This window comes from Armigeres subalbatus, chromosome 3 (assembly GCF_024139115.2).
Source record: "Armigeres subalbatus isolate Guangzhou_Male chromosome 3, GZ_Asu_2, whole genome shotgun sequence".
In the NCBI taxonomy this organism is placed as follows: Eukaryota; Metazoa; Arthropoda; class Insecta; order Diptera; family Culicidae; genus Armigeres; species Armigeres subalbatus.
The window spans coordinates 62,809,904-62,827,364 of NC_085141.1; the positions used below are offsets into that span (position 1 = coordinate 62,809,904).

A 17,461-nucleotide genomic window follows, 5' to 3' on the forward strand; every position below is an offset into this window, starting at 1 on the left:
TGCGCGTGATCGGGTGGTGGCCGATCAATGAAGGAATGTGCAAGTTGAGGATCAAAGGCCGGTTCTTCAACTTCAGCATAATCAACGTCCATAGCCCACACTCCGGAAGCACTGATGATGATAAGGACTAGGGTGGTTCAAAAAATCGATTTTGCTCCACAGTGCTCATCTGATTCTTTACCATGTTCTGAGCGTCTTCTGAAAATTTGAGCTCATTTGGATTAAAACTGATTTAGCACAAGCCGTTTCAAGTTTGCATGCAAATAAGTATGGGGAAATTTATTTTTTCATCATACTGTTAATGACGTTTCCCCATTAGGCGCAGGTTTAAAGAAAACCTACATAGCTAAAAGGGATACTCAACAGCTTTCACCCAACGAAAACCGCGTGTTGATTAATCGTCCCAATAATTAGTAATCGATTTTAAGACAGCTTGCGAATCTTTAGTCATGATCGTTAAACTTCTTTGAGGGCATCACTGAAATGTGCAATGCAACATAGTAGCCTGAATTTGTGTGTGCTATCTTTCGCGCCACGAGCAGCAATGTTGCCTGTTGATGAGTTATGCAATTAGCTCCAGAAAACCACGGTATAGATTAAATTCGATTACTAATTATTGGAACGATTAATTGAGATGCGGTTTTCACTGAGTGAAAGCTGTTGAGTATTCCTTTTAGCTAAGTAGGTTTTCTTTTAACATGCGCTTGATGGGGAGGCGTGATTAACAGTATAATGAAAAAATAATTTTCCCCATACTAATTTGTATGCAAACTTGAAACGGCTTGTGCTAAATCAGTTCAGCGCTCACCGGCTGACGAACGAAAACGGCCTACGACTAATTGATTTCGCCGCCTCCAAGAATATGGCCATTCGCAGCACCTACTTCCAACACAGTCTCCCGTATCGGTACACCTGGAGATCACCACTGCAGACAGAATCACAAATCGACCACGTTCTGATTGATGGACGGCACTTCTCCGACATTATCGACGTCAGGACATATCGTGGCGCTAACATCGACTCTGACCACTATCTGGTGATGGTTAAACTGCGCCCAAAACTATCCGTCATCAACAATGACCGCCGCGGTACGACCTAGAGCGACTGAAGCAACCTGATGTCGCCACTGCATACGCGCAGTATCTCGGGGCAGCGTTGCCGGAAGAGGGTGAGCTCGATGGGGCCCCTCTTGAGGACTGCTGGAATACAGTCAAAGCAGCCACTAACGACGCAGCGGAGAACAACGTCGGGTATATGGGTCGAAGTCGACGGAACGATTGGTTCGATGAAGAGTGCAGACAGATTCTGGAGGAGAAGGACGCAGCGCGGGCGGTCGCGCTGCAGCAAGGTACCCGGCAGAACGTGGAACGTTATAGACGGAAGCGGAGACAGCAGACCCGCCTTTTTCAGGAGAAGAAACGCCGCCTGGAAGAAGCGGAGTGCGAGGAGATGGAACAGCTGTGCCGTTCTCAAGATACACGCAAGTTCTATCAGAAGCTCAGCGCATCCCGCAAAGGCTTTGTACTGCAAGCCGAAATGTGCCGGGATAAGGATGGCAGCATCTTGACGGACGAACGTGTGGTGATCGAAAGGTGGAAGCAGCACTACGAGGAACATCTGAATGGCGCTGAGAGTACAGGCAGTGAAAGTCAAGGCAGCGGAGGAGATGACTACGTCAGTTCAGCGGACGATGGAAGCCAACCAACGCCCACCTTGAGGGAAGTTAAGGATGCCATTCAACAGCTAAAGATCAATAAAGCAGCTGGTAAGGATGGTATCGGAGCTGAGCTCATCAAGATGGGCCCGGAAAAGCTGACCACTTGCCTGCACAAACTGATAGTCAGAATCGGGGAAACCGAACAGCTACCGGAGGAGTGGAAGGAAGGGGTTATATGCCCCATCTACAAGAAAGGCGATAAACTGGAGTGTGAGAACTTTCGAGCGATCACCATCCTTAATTCCGCCTACAAAGTGATATCCCAGATCATCTTCCGTCGTCTGTCACCATTAGTGAACGAGTTCGTGGGAAGTTATCAAGCCGGCTTCGTTGACGGCCGCTCGACAACGGACCAGATCTTTACTGTACGGCAAATCCTTTAAAAATGCCGTGAATACCAGGTCCCAACGCACCATCTGTTCGTTGATTTCAAGGCGGCATACGACAGTATAGACCACGTAGAGCTATGGAAAATTATTAATGAGAACAGCTTCCCTGGGAAGCTTACCAGACTGATCAAAGCAACGGTGGATGGTGTGCAAAACTGTGTGAAGATTTCGGGCGAACACTCCAGTTCGTTCGAATCGCGCCGGGGACTAAAACAAGGTGATGGACTTTCGTGCCTGTTGTTCAACATGGCGCTAGAAGGTGTCATGCGGAGAGCCGGGTGTAGCAGCCAGGGTACGATTTTCAACAGATCCAGTCAATTTATTTGCTTCGCGGATGACATGGACATTGTCGGCCGAACATTTGCAAAGGTGGCAGAACTGTACACCCGCCTGAAACGTGAAGCAACAAAAGTTGGACTGGTGGTGAATGCGTCAAAGACAAAGTACATGCTTGTGGGCGGAACCGAGCGCGACAGGGCCCGCCTGGGAAGCAGTGTTACGATAGACGGGGATACCTTCGAGGTGGTCAAGGAATTCGTCTACCTCGGATCCTTGCTAACGGCTGACAACAACGTTAGTCGTGAAATACGAAGGCGCATCATCTGTGGAAGTCGAGCCTACTACGGGCTCCAGAAGAAACTGCGGTCGAAAACGATTCGTCACCGCACCAAATGTGTCATGTACAAGACGCTTATAAGACCGGTTGTTCTCTACGGACATGAAACATGGACAATGCTCGAGGAGGACTTGCAAGCACTCGGAGTATTCGAGAGACGGGTGCTTAGGACCATCTTTGGCGGTGTGCAAGAAGACGGTGTGTGGCGGCGAAGAATGAACCATGAGCTCGCCCAACTCTACGGCGAACCCAGTATCCAGAAGGTAACTAAAGCCGGAAGGGTACGATGGGCAGGACATGTTGCAAGAATGCCGGACAGCAACCCTGCAAATATGGTGTTCGCTTCCGATCCGGCAGGTACGAGACGGCGTGGAGCGCAGCGAGCGAGATGGGCAGACCAGGTGCAAAACGACTTGGCGAGCGTGGGGCGTATCCGAGGATGGAGAGATGCGGCCTCGAACCGTGCATTGTGGCGTCAAATTGTTGATTCAGTGTTATCTGTTTAGATGTTAACTAAATAAATGAAATGAATGCTACTGTTTCGAATATTTATCAGATTTGAAGGTCTTCTAAGGTTCTAAATGATACACCGACATGCTCCGATTGTACGTACTACATATAATATATAATTGAAATATTATCCCAAATTTGATTTAAAACATAAATGCCGTATGTTTCAATAGTGTAGGCACTGGCGTATGAATGAATGATTTATTTGTTTCGAATTTATTCACTTCGTGGTGGTGGCATTTTTTTTTTAAATCAGAATGATTGATTATTATTATTTTAATTGGCGAAATCATTTGTTTCTTTAAGGAAGTTCGTTCCAGTTTTAAAAACGGTCTCAACAATCCATCTGGTCAAAAGCAGTATCTCTCGGAAATGAAATTGAATCCAACATTCAAATTTTGTTTAATTGAATTTGTGCTGCATTCTATCGCTCACTTAAGTCTGTCGAAAGTTTGGTTTCCCTAAGATGGATTTTGCCGGCGACATCATTCGTCGTGGAAACAAATTAGCAATGGAGAAAGATCAGTGCTCACGCGGATACTCTTTCCAAATGATGGCTTGACAAACGGAAGATAATTCGATTTGTATCGTCAACTAAATTGGGGTACGCTCGCTTTTGAATAAATCTACTTCTACACCCAACTAGCGGATGGCAGATTTTAATACAGTTCATAAGAACAGTGCATAAGAACCTTACAGAAACTGTATAATAATTTGGCATATAGGGTTACTGCTTCTATACTTCAGTTCATGGCTCCGATATTCATCCCACGAAAAATAAAGCAATGAAAAGGTATTTTATTTGTTTCTTATTTTTGTGATTTTTTTTCAGCAGTAAGCATGCATGTTAGCAAAAAGAAGCGACGAAATTTCGGAAGAATTCTCTACATATACAGTCGAACAAGCTAAGCTAAGCTAAGCTAAATAAATTATTTATGCCTGCCGTATCCTAACGGAACAATCAAGCTTTGCCCTCTAGTTATATCAAGGAATTGCACATTAGGCTTGAAACCTTACAGTATACAGTATCGACCCGATTTTATCACTCCTCGATTTTATCACGTTTTAAACCTGATTTTACCACCCCAAAAAGTTTGAAAATTTTAGTCGTCTTTTTATTTTTGTAAATAATATCGAAAACAACAATGATTTTCATGAAATAACTTTCACCACCTGTGGTTTATTATGAATCATTTCTGATTACCTGTAAAACATTTTGTACTTTTTGACAAGAAATTATGGATTCTTTTCACTTATTTTGCCTTCTTAAGGCATACAATTAATTATATTAGACTAGAGATGGGCGTTCAGATCCGGAACCGTTAAAAGGATCCGGATCTTCGAATTGAGTGAATGATTCGTAGCTCACTTTTTCAAAGATCCGGTTCACCAGATCAGCAAATTATCTAATCATTTGTAAGAAAATGATAAAATAAAAATTTTGTTATAAGTTATACAAGTCTATACATGTTACAAGTATATGTGAGTGAGAGAGCAATGGAATTATTGAATGTACTGGTCAAAAGTGTAGTCCTGAATGACATTCGTTTCACCATTTTGTATTCTCCTTACGTTTTGATCCAAAGATCCGATCCGTATGAAAGATCCGGATCATTAGACTGAATGATCCAGATCTGATCCGTTCAACGATGTGATCCGTTTTGCCCATCTCTAAGCCACTGCAACCAGCTATTAGATCTAAATTGTAGCACAACATGTTGGGTTGAATATGTATGATCCAATTTATCAAATAATGCATTTTTATTCTCCAAAATGAAAAAAGAAAATTAATTTTTCGTCCCGAAATCTGGAGATTATAACAGAAATACCTAAAACAAAACCCTAATTAATCTACTTAGCGATAATGGTTCCACTCCAAAGCATTTGAATACCTTTCAATTTGCATGGAAATTCTATATAACTTCTACGACAAAATCCTGCAATTTTTATTTAATTATCACGGCAGATTCATTTTAATTTCCGCGCAAAATTTCTATACATTTAACTTTACATTTCTATACATTAGCTTTCAGTTTACAAATGAAATTGCCAGATTTCGTACACTCGAGGTATGTCTGTACTAAACTAAAAATCTTAGCTTTTTAGGTCGAATGCACTTTTGTAGTCCTTGAGGACTTGGCCGGCGCCGTTATTGATCAATATTTGCGAGCTGCTGAAACGTGCACTTCGAGAATAGTTGGTAAATCCCAACCACTATTCACTTGGATCGTAGAGCAATTTGCACCAGTTCTGATCAATCACGGAGTAGCAACCATTGATATGTACAGTCAGTCTAAGCTAAGCTAAGCTAAGCGAATGCACTTTTGTAGTCCTTGAAAACTAAATAAAGGAACTCTTGGAATTCGTTGGAGTATTGCGTACATTTCGGTTATATGTTGTGTGGAATTTCGCTAATTGTTCCATAGTCCTGATTGTGCATGGTTGTATGATTTTTCGTAATTTACAACCGATTTTTCTATCCGTGTGATCTTCTTCTGAATCCAGGTCAGAATCTTTTTGATCAGAAATTCAAGAACATTACACCGGAACATAAAGTAATAATCCATGCAACAGTTGAGAGGATCAACCATCTAAGACGAATTAAGTACTCTCCATTTAATTCCACCAGTTAATTTTCGTTATCTTTGCAGATACGTATTTCGACCACAACTGTGTGGTCGTCTTCAGTGTTTTGTACTTGACTCGACTTGTCGACAAGTCGAGTCAAGTACGAGACTGAAGACGAACAGTTGTGGTCGAAATACGTATCTGCAAAGATAACGAAAATTAACTGGTGGAATTAAATGGAGAGTACTTAATTCGTCTTAGACGGTTGAATACATTCCACTAAAAGAGCTAATATACTTTTCTGAGTTGAGAGGATGTCATTGGGTCCGTCTTGAGCGGTCGATATGTGATCGACTTCTGTGGTTGTTCGATTTCATTTGTAAGAAGAACGTTGCACTGGAAGTTTGTTACGATTACGAAAATGTTGCGGTTTCACGAATTTACATGACGATATTGAGGTTTCGCGCGAGCTTTCTGTAGAACTTAGTTTCAGGTGAAAACTAAATAAACAATACGATGGGCAATGATATGGAAATGCTAATATCATCTTCCAAACTTGGACGTACATGTTCATGATAGCATTAGAGGCGAAAGTATAGAATTGATAGTTCCGTTAGGATACGGCAGGCATGAAGAATGTTTTTATAGAAGTTGATTTGAAAGCGAGCGGAGGGCAATATTTGTGATGGCACATATCGCACGACCTTCCTTCTGCCAAGCTCCCGTATGAAGAGGGAGAGAAGAATATCAGTGTGGAAGCTTTAGTAGACTTTAGTCACGTAGAAGTAACACACACGAAATCATTAATTTACAGTACGATGGGGCTAATGAAGCTGAGAAAAAGTGATACGAAAAATATTTTACTGAAATAGAATCAGATGAATGATTTTCTTGTCGTGGTTCAGTTTTAAAATTAACCGAGCACACCGATGCCCAATTCTGCCGAACTCGAGGAAAGAATGTATATAATCCACCCCTGTCTGTTTCTAATCATAGTCACATGTAAGGTTCTTACATTAGAAATCATCTTGGTTACATGTATCGATGGAACAAAAAACTTCCATAAATCGAATGAATTAACTAATATACTCTTTGCGAGGTTTCGGCTTTTCAGTCTGGATATTTCTAGAACAACCGTTTAAGATCTGTCCCAATGTTTCGGAAAGTTTTTATTGCTTTCTTCAGGGGAAAAATCGTCTTTGCAAAGGATACCCAAATAACCATGGAGCTATATATGCTAGCAAATTATACAGAGTTGACTTAAAGTGAAAAAAAAACCCTTTTACGACCGAAATAATGCTTCATTACTTTGACATGTTGAAATAAAACATAAGTAATGCATCGCTGCATTCGTAATGCTGAACTTGTATAACGTTGTTTGACAGTTGATGAATAAATGCATCTTTACATCGTTAAAACTGATCTATAGCAAGCATTTAAAATGCTGATCTGTGATTGATTACATGCAACAATTAATGCTTGGTGGTTACTTGGGTATTGTTTTTTTTTAAATATTGGTAGATATTGCATGTGATATGTTTCATAAATTGAAATATTCATATTCTAAAATTAACTTGTTTTGCACTCTTGTGGATGGAGTTACTTCTAGCTATTTTATCCATCTATCGCTAAGAAAGATCGTTTTCCCTAACAGGTCATTTGGTCTAAAGTACCGTTTGGCCGAAAATGTCGTATGGTCGAATAGGTCATTCGGCCGAATTAGTTATGTGGTCCAGGAAGTCGTTTGACCGAATAAGTCATCTGCCCGTAACACCGTTTGGCCGAAATAGTCGTTCGGGAGAAAGCGCCATTCAACTGCAAACTGTTATTTGCTGAAATGGACATTCTGCCATAAAATAGTCGTTTGACCCTATTAGTATTTTGGCCGAAAAAGTTGTTTTTCCGATAAATCTGTTTAACAGAATAGGTCATTTGGACAAAAAAGATGCTTGGGAGAAGGGGCTATTTGGTAACCTGTTCAGCAAATTTCATTTTCGGCTGTATGACTTTTTCGGCCAAATTACCAGTTCGGCCGTATGTCGCTTTCTGCCAAACCGTTTTCGACCTAACGACCGGTTCGGCTACGCATTTAAAATCAGTCAAATGGAATATTTCTAGATGACTTTCGGTTTAACGTATTACTCAGCCAAGTAACATTCGGCCATATAACTTTCCGCCTACTGCGGATAAAAAGAATATTAATTCCACCAGATAACACCCCCCGAAATAAGTAAACCGTACAACCCTGTTTTCTATACAAAACGGTCATGTTTGATGATCAATATCACAATTCCTAGCGATTAGATTGGTTTTATTTTATATCGGCCAGTTAAAAATTGCTCAATAAATGTTACTTGTATCTGTATGCAGTTTTATTGTTTATGACCTGTTCAGGGCAAAATAATTATAATGTGCACCACTTTTATATGGAGCACAAAACTTACTTATTTCCTCTACTGTACAATATAAGCAGAACATCCCAACGACAGGCCAGTATTAGAGAATTCTTCAGCATAATCAAGCCTAAATTTCTTCATGTTTAAGTGAAAAGGTATTTCTATTAGAATTTGAACCCAAATTAGAAAAAAAAATAGAAGCGCATCGTGAGAAGCATCTTCTTTTTCTACTTAAGTATTAAAAAGCATTTGCCTTAAAAAGCATGCCCACCATTACATGAGTATGTATGCAAGTACTATTTCCGAATTGACAATCCTACGCCTTTGCTCGCAAGGGTAACTGGAGACCACTATGAACAGTTTCAAATGCACGCCTCAAGTTTTTTCGATGTTTTCATCAATATAAACCAGAATAGCGAACCATTCCAACGTGCAGATGTAAAATTTACAAAACCAGCTATATTTCACAATGATCTTCTATTCAAAACAACAAGGTTTCCATAACTTTCTAACGCATTTAAAACACATTTTTAAAATGGGCCTGGGGTAAAACGCCCGAAATGTGGTGTAAAATGACCCAATTGCATGTAAAATAATGGTGAACGCTTGGCTGTTTATTTTTCTTAATGGATTGAACGACTATCTTACGGGTGAGGTGAAAGAATCGCAAATGGTTATATTTATGTTACCGTCGTCGGGGCTGATAATAGGTCTGATGGGGGTGAGAATGAGTCACTGTTTCAACTACTTAGCATGCTTATAGAATAGACAGAATAGACGATTTTGTTACCCCCGATGGATGGCCGTAATATAAAGGGATTGTACTCATTTTTTCCATTGCATTTCAAAAATTAATAACTAATATTGAATTGTAATAGAGGGGTCCCGTAGTTGGCTACATGTTCGCCTTTCAAGCGAATGGTCGTGGGTTCGAATCCCAGCCCCTCCACCAAAACCCTCGTCAGTCGCTGGATGCGCAGCCTATGCGGTGGCGTATTGGGTGCACGCCTCACCGTCACGGCTGCCTGATGACGACTGACAACTTGTTCTTCTCGGAGGCATTCCTCCAACGTTACCCGGATAAATGGCAACCGATGCAATGATCATTGGGTACACGACATGGACAAAACAAACACAATGGACTCACGACGAGATGGACCAGCAACGACAACAATAATGAATAATGGATAAATCTAAAAATAGATTCTGTGTGGATTCTGGCTGCAGAATACCACAGTAGATTTCGGCACAGTAGCGGTTAAGTAACACAGTGTGCCTGTCAAATAAATGAAGGAATAAAAAAAATGAATTGTAATAGTAATATTCGATCATAAATGTCCTACAACAGATAATTTGAGTGATTTTATGGGTGAGGCCATTTTGCAAGGCCATTTTAAAGTACAGCACAGCAGCGTCTTATCTCCAAAGGTATAACTAGAACGGGACTTTTTTGATGTCGGGCAATTTAGCCGAATGCCGGCTAGTAGTTGAAAAAATCCTGACATGGGAAGTAGTTAAAAATGAGTAATGGGAAGTGAAAAGTGAGAATTACATAAAGTGTACAGCGAGAGGCGAGGAATGAGACAATTCTCACATCACATAAAAAAAAAGACGCGAGAAAAGAAAGGTCAAAAGTAAGCAGAGAGCAGTGCGTAGTGGGGAGAGAGTGAGAAGTGTAAAGTGGGGAGTGAGATGCAAAATGTAAGAATTGAGAAAAGAGAAGTTAGAAGTAAGAATTGAGAAATAAGAATCGAGAAGGGAAAGGTGCGAATTGCGAAGTGAGAAGTGAGCAGTGAGTAGTCAGAAGGGAGAAGTGAGAAATAAAGAAATGGTGAGTAAGAAGTGCGAAGAAGTAAGAAGTGAAAATTGAAGAGTGAGAAGCGATTTCTGAGATGAGGTTTTTTTGTAATATCGATTTTAATTTTTAAAACTAATTTTTTTCAGTGTAGAAAAAGGTTTTTCATTTTTTGGATATTTTTCCAAAAATCTTCTGGTAATTTCACGACAGTCCGCCATACAACACTTTTTTGTAGGTCTTGTAATTTTAGAGTTACATCGATTTAAAAAAAATCTATGAAAAAAAATTAGGCCCTTATCAAATGTTACTCTTGACAATTTTTGAAAAACTAAGTATGCAGAGTGGCTTAGAAATACCATATCTTTATGCTCTCCAAAATTCATTCGATTCTGAGATGGTGCTGCCAACCCCATAGAAGGGTTGGCGCGAAATTCGTCTATTTCCTTATTTCGTTCTCCTTCTTCCTTCATCCTTACTCTTGCTCTTACTTTTCTCCTTAATGCTCATCCTTTCTTCTTCCTTCTTCTTTATTCTTTTTCTTCTCTTCTCCTTTTTTCTTACTGTCCTATCTACTTCTTCCACTCACTTCTCACTTTTCAACATCTCTCTTCTCACTTCTCAATTATCATCTCTATCCACTCACCTCTTACTTTTGTTTTTTTCTTATGACTTCCTTCTATTTCCCACTTCTCAACTATCATTTCTCATTTCTCACTACTTCTCACTTCTCATTTCTCACTTCCTACTACTCACTTCTCACTTATTACAGCACAAATCTTATTACTCAGTATTCACTTGAATTTCTCACCACTCACTTCGAACATCTCATTCGTCTCTTCTCAATTCTCACTTTTATCTATTCACTTGGAACATCTAACTGCTCACTTCACCTAATAAGTAACCAAATATCAACTATTCTGTCAAATGGCGTTCGGTAAAGTGGAGTCCAGTACGAAACGCTGAAGACGGTCTTACTGTTGAGATCGAAATACCTATCTGTCGAAGGTACAATGAAGTAGTGGAATTAAATGGAATGTTACGAATCCTAAACCGCTTTTTAATAGCCTGCTTCTTTTTTTATTAAAATTATGTTTTCTGCAAAACAATTAAGCGACTTTTAAAAAATGTTTTTTAAATCCTGAAACATCCCGTGAAAAAACCTTTATTTCGTTTTGTTTCGTTTCGCCATGAAAAAGTGTGTTATCACATACCCTTACCAAAAAGCACACTCAATATGTGCTTTCCAGTTCAGTTTTGCTTCCAGAGTGACTCCCGGTATTTGACCAGTTCATTTGGTTCAAGTTAGTATGCATATTGCGGTAGTTTAGAATGCCATTGAAAAACTGTGTTTTATATAATGCACTTCATGTGCATTCAATATTCAGAAAACAGTGATATGTATCAAAATTCAGAATTTTTCGCGTATTTGACGACAATTTAGTTCGTGGTCCACGGACTGATAATCAGGCTGCATGGAACAGGCATGGATTTAGTTTAGGTTCATTGATATTTATTCAAGCAAGTATTTTTAAAAATGGTCAATGGGAATTGACAGACACCTTGGAAGGTGACACATCTGACCCTCTACCTAAAACCAAATCCTTGCTTTCTATTCCCACTTTGATAACCAATCAATATTTCGAATCATAGTATAGTTATGCTAATTTAGATTTCTGTCGAAATATAAGAAACAAGATTTCCAATTACGCAATCAATTTTGTAGCTAAATGGTAACTAAATTACACTGGCGTATAGTTCAGAAAATATTTTTTCTCAGCGAAAAGAAAACCTCCATTCTTCAACCTGTTGATAAAAAGCCATGCGTCTCCATAATGTATTCCAAGTCGTTACCACCCAACAATTTGCTCATTTTCAGCGTCCTGCACTTGAAAATTAATGATTCATACCACGAAATATACCCCCCGTGCCGGCGGCGGTCTGTCGGCCTAAAGCGATTAAAAGCTAATTGAATTTGGCAACGGAGCCCACGCAAACCGAGCAACTAACAGCGATGCATCAATGAACACGCCGCCGACCCCAACGACCATAATGAACCCACATCCCAACTGAACGCTCTCGAGCGGTGCAAGGTGCGCGCAAAATGATGTTAATGACGAACGTCAACCGCCGTCGTGCATCTAAGAGAAATTGCTTTAGAAAAAGCACGTTTGGTTTAAACTATTCGATTTAGTTCGATAACAAAGTAAGCAGCAATAAACTGATAATTGCTCTTCGGAACTCACGCATTAACCCCTCAAACTTTTGGTAAGCAAATTGAATCTACGAAGCAAATTGATTTCGATCGCACTTCAAATTTGATTCCCCTAGCGATTATACACAAGCGGGTTTTAAGAGTCACTCTTGGAAAGAAAATAAAACGTTTCAAAAAAAGAGACATGGAGAGGCGACTAGCATTTTCAATTTAGCGAATAATCTGTTTCCACGGTCTCAACGTCGCGACACAAAAGTGACGCTGACGACAGGATAATATTGTTGGCAAAAGAAACTTGCAACGGTTTGAATTTTACGACGTTGAAATACAAAAAGGGAGAACATTTTACTACTCCCAGAGACGACTATGGGGGATCGAGGGTGCTTTCAAGTGATTTTTGTTCTTTCGTCTGATCCTTTTTTCTCATGACAAGCAACAAAAGTTTGGTACGTGAAGTATTGTGAAAGCTTGAGTCGTGCTTGAGATGAGTTGATAACGTGCATGCTGGAAGACTAATTAGTGAATTAGCTCTGGCGACGTTAAATCCAATGATAGCAGATTTTGGCGTTACGACGCGAAACGATACTAACAGTGACATTATGTAAACATTGAATTATGGGTCTAGCTCTACCAGGAACCTGGCCTGCCCTCAATTCTATTCTAAATTATTTGTTTTGTATTGTGAACGTTTGAGTGAGTACACAGAATTATAGAACACTTCAAGTCAAACATTATTGGTTCGTTGGTTGAAAAAAAAAGAAAAAAAAACATGTAAAGCAAGGAAATTGAAGAAGGTTTAGGAGAAAATCTGAGAAAAAATTGAACTCGATAAAATGAAAAGAATTGAACTGAATAAAATGAGATAATGTTGACATTAGAGACAAAAGTATAACAAGAATTAGTATGAATGATGCTGACTGAGAAATTGTTTCCAAAAGTGGTAAGAGATAATGCCATGCCTTCTTTTCACTTACATGCTGTAAAAATATCTCCAATATAATCAAATAACAGATACCAAGAATACCAGAAACTAATGTTGTTTTTCTTTTTTTATGAATTTCAGATCACCTCCAAATCTGAAGACATCATCCAATAACAACAATATCATCAAAAGCTTCAGCAATAGCAATATCCATCATAATAATAATAACAACAACAACAATGCCATCTCCCCCAGTAACATCAAGATCGAAAACATTGGCATAGTGAAAGGAATTCCGCAGCAGAAGTCACCCCACAACAGTACCAGTTCAAGTGGAAGCAACAGCAGCAGTAGTAGCACCGGTAGTAGCAGTACTGGAGGTGGCATAAGTGCTGCCAGTGTTAGCAATAATCACCAGAATAATGTCGAAGCCACGTATGCTAGTGTTATCAAAAAACCCAAAAGCCATCACCCGAACGGTCCAGGAAGCAATGCCATTGTTGGAGAATTCAATGCAGCGGATCTCCGAAATTCGTTGGACCGTAAGCTGAATGGTTTGCTGTATAGCAACGGAATCAACATCGGGAGTCACCACCATCAGAGCCATCATTCTCACCAAGGTGGGGGGACTGCCATTGTGGGTGCCACCTTGAAAGAATCGAATTCTCGATTCGGAGGCCTACCCAGCGGTGGAACCGGTGCTCATCACTTGAGCAGCAATGACAGCTTACTTCTGGACAGTAGTAGCATAAGTAGCGTGAGCAGTAATAGCAATCACAATCTCCTCATAGGGAACGGAGGCAGCAATGCCAATTCACCCATCACAGGAATCTCATCAAATGGTGCTCTGGTTCCACCGCCATACCGGGACCCGCCGCCGCCGAGAAATTCCCCACTGTCGCACAAGCTAGACAGCTTGAACGGCAGCAACCCGAATGCCAGTTTCAGCAGCAATGGCAGCGGTAATAGCCAAACCCTCAACAACAATCTCAATATCAACAGGAAACTCGAAAAGGATAGCATCAACATGAATCTGGCGCTAAACGCTGCGGTGGCGGCAGCAACGGCCGTGGGGACCAACAGTGCCTCTGCCGGTCACACGGCAACTGGGGGTGGTGGCAGCAGCATCGGGAGTAACAGCAGTGGCAGCAATGCCAACGAGTTGCTTCTGCTAAACGAGCTGAGTCTGAACGATGGACCATTGCAGAACACGACACAGTACAGGGATCTAATACAGCTTATCAAGTACCAGCGGGAGAAAATCAATACCCAGCAAGCGGATCTTTCGAAGGTGGGTGGATAAACGGATAGATAACGGAATGCTTCGCGTTCCAAGCTCTATGATAGTACTTTTCTGCATACCATACTGCAGGCGAACCGAGTGGGATGATGTTTGAAATTCATTTTATAGTCTGTTGCTTCAAATGTATCCGGTCGGCGTAAAACCAGTAACAACAAACAGCAGTAGGAGGTTGCCTCGCTGTGCAGTGTTTAGTTTATCGGGCTGGGGATACTATTCTGCGGGCTACATCTGGACTATAACAAGGGGGCGGAACAAGAGATGATTTGCATTGCGTTTGGTTTTTGCTGGTGGTCGAAACGGAAACTCAACTAAGAGGGATACGATGTTTGCATTCTAGGACGTGGTATTCAATTGGGTTGAAACATCTGTCGTTACAAGCATGTGTCTCGTATCGATGTCACTATACGATGCGTAGCACATGGAACTGATTGAGTGGATGAAAAACGAAGACAAACAGCGAACTGAACGATTGGTAAATGAACTTCCCAGTTCGGAACATATGTTTATTGCTAGGATTAGCTTCAGGTTACCGCCACTATGTCCTGTGAAGCACGTCCTGGTCAGGGTTGTATGTACATCACCAATGATTGTATAGCCTATATTATTTTTTTAATCTAACTTAAACCTAATTTAATCTGTTTCTCATTATTTAAATCTATTGCGTACTGATTGTAGTGTTGGTAAAATCTTAATCGTCGAGCCGTGATCTTGATAAAAGTTTTGCAATGTTCTACTCATTTGTCGAATAAATATTTTTGTTCAAAGAAATTGCCTAAAAAATTGAATTTTTTTGGAATGAATCCTTAGGACAAACAAAAAAAATACAACAATATTAATTTGAAGCATAGAACGTGCATAACATCATCAACTTTGGAGCTAGAGGTGTGCGCCGGTCGGAAAATCGACGGCGGCGGCGTTTATCAGAATTTTGGTCGGCGGCGGCGGCGTTTTCGGCGTCACGCCGAAAGCCATTTCAACCGGCGGCGGCGGCGGCGTGAATCGGCGTGGAGATTTTTTTTATAACGTTCTCGAAGATTTTTTTTTTTCGTTTTTTCGGGATAGTTTCAAGACATCAAGGGAGCATCTTTTCCAGATTTTTTTATTCAAAGATATTGATTATTGGAAATTATTTTCGGATTTTCCACAGGAGCTACTTTGCAGCTTTTTGTAATTCCTAAGAAAAATTTGTTTAGAATTTCAGGGGAAAATCATTTAAAATTTACAAACTTTTCAGAATTTTCATGAGTTTTGTACTTCAGAATACTCAACAAAAAATATGTCAAAATTTTATATGTCAATGACAAATATGTCTGAATATTTGTCGGAACATCCGCGGGAGACTTTGAGAAGTTTTTACGGGAAACTCGCTGGAGTTTTCACCAGAAATTTTCCGCGGGAATTTTTCAAAATTAGAAAAACAATTCGATTTCAATGGAAATTGTTAGGAGGTTTCACAGGAAATTCATTTTTATTGGCACGAGATTTTTTTTAAATTGCCATGGAAAGTTCTACGAAATTTTTACGAGGAATTTTCCACAATTTCCACAGGGTGACTACTACCTGGAAAACCTGGAAAAATGCGGAAATTATCAGAGAATTTATAACACAATCAGGGAACTTTCAAACATGAAAAAAATTAAACAATTTAAGAATTGAACACGTATGGATCGTTGTTTCGATCTATGGACAAAAAAATGTTAGGGTTGTATACAAGACACGACCGCTCGACGTAAACTACGTAAAACCAAATATAGTACACTGAATGAACCAATTATTCCACTCTATATAGAAAAGAAGAAACTATCCCACCGACACTACTATCCAGCTTTAGCAGCATCTCCCACTCTGTGAGGGAATAGGGACCCCACTGTCTAGCAGCTGGGCCACCCCATTTTATACACCCCAGTGTATAATACCCACTTGATAATGCCCTAAAGGTAGGCAATTACCAAGGATTGGAACGCGCTGCATAGGAGATGCATGATGCACGAAAGAACTGAAATTTTCAATAGTTTAGCGATGATATTTAAAAGTTTCAATAAAACTAGCAAATTGGTGGAGAGTTTATGAATCGATTGATATATAAATCTTTGAAATCCATTGAAAGATAAAGGACCTATTAATGTTACAAATCTTACATGATTTCGTGACGGTCCCCAATTTTGAAATTTTCATTTTACACCCTGTATCCGAGTCTTCCCCTTAGACGTAGTTTACGTCAAAAAAACGTGTATCTAGCTTCAAAGGAATTTCTGGGTAATTCCCGAAGCAATACCAATACTAAAGAAAGCTAAGAATTTAATTGGGAAATCAATTGGGTTTTGCTTGTAAAATCTTTTGAGAATTCGCTCGGAAATTCTTCAAGAATGTATTAAAAATATATATAATAATTAAGGATTTCAAGGCAGTTCCTGGAAGAACTTTCGGAGAAATTTCTGGATCAATTTTCAAAAGAATTTTCGAATGGTTTTACAGAGGAATCACGTGTCCTAGGAAGTATAGGCGTAGTTTTCTAAATTATTCCTGGGGGAATTTCCAAGATGAGTCCAAATCTTGAGGAAATTGTGAAGGATTTCTGCTAAAGGAATTTTCGATGGAATACCGAATGTATTTTCCAAGGAATTCCCAGAAGAATATTCAAAGTAATTTCTAAAGGTATTCCCGAACGAATTCTCAAAAAAAAATTCGAAAAGTTCCTCAGAAGGATTCCAAAATGAATTTATGAATGTATTCCCGAAATAATTTGAGAATCAATTTCTATGGAAATTTTAAGAGAATTTCCAAATGTTCAAAGAAATTTGTAGAAGATAAACTCTCTACAAATGACGGAAAAAATTTTCGGCGAAGTTACTGGAGGAATTTTCAAAACAAATAGGGTAAATGACCCAATAGTGGAGGAACTAAGCACGAACCTACACTAATTGGTCGATTACACCTCATCTATACTTCATTTCTCTTACCTTGATAGATCATCTGAAAGCTCATGAACTCTATTTTAGACGGAGCGTGTCATAACTGCATCATAATCCA

At 39.8% G+C, this 17,461-nt stretch overlaps 1 protein-coding gene across 4 annotated transcripts in view; it reads left to right on the plus strand.

Annotated features, from left to right (window-relative positions):
- Positions 1–17,461, plus strand: part of LOC134219248 (transcription factor mef2A) — a 281,676-nt gene that overhangs the window by 226,474 nt on the left and 37,741 nt on the right. For all 4 annotated transcript variants that reach the window (XM_062697956.1, XM_062697954.1, XM_062697955.1 and 1 more), the window contains one exon: positions 13,270–14,419. In XM_062697956.1, coding sequence (XP_062553940.1) covers positions 13,270–14,419 — 1,150 coding nt within the window. The remainder of the gene's footprint in view (positions 1–13,269; positions 14,420–17,461) is intronic.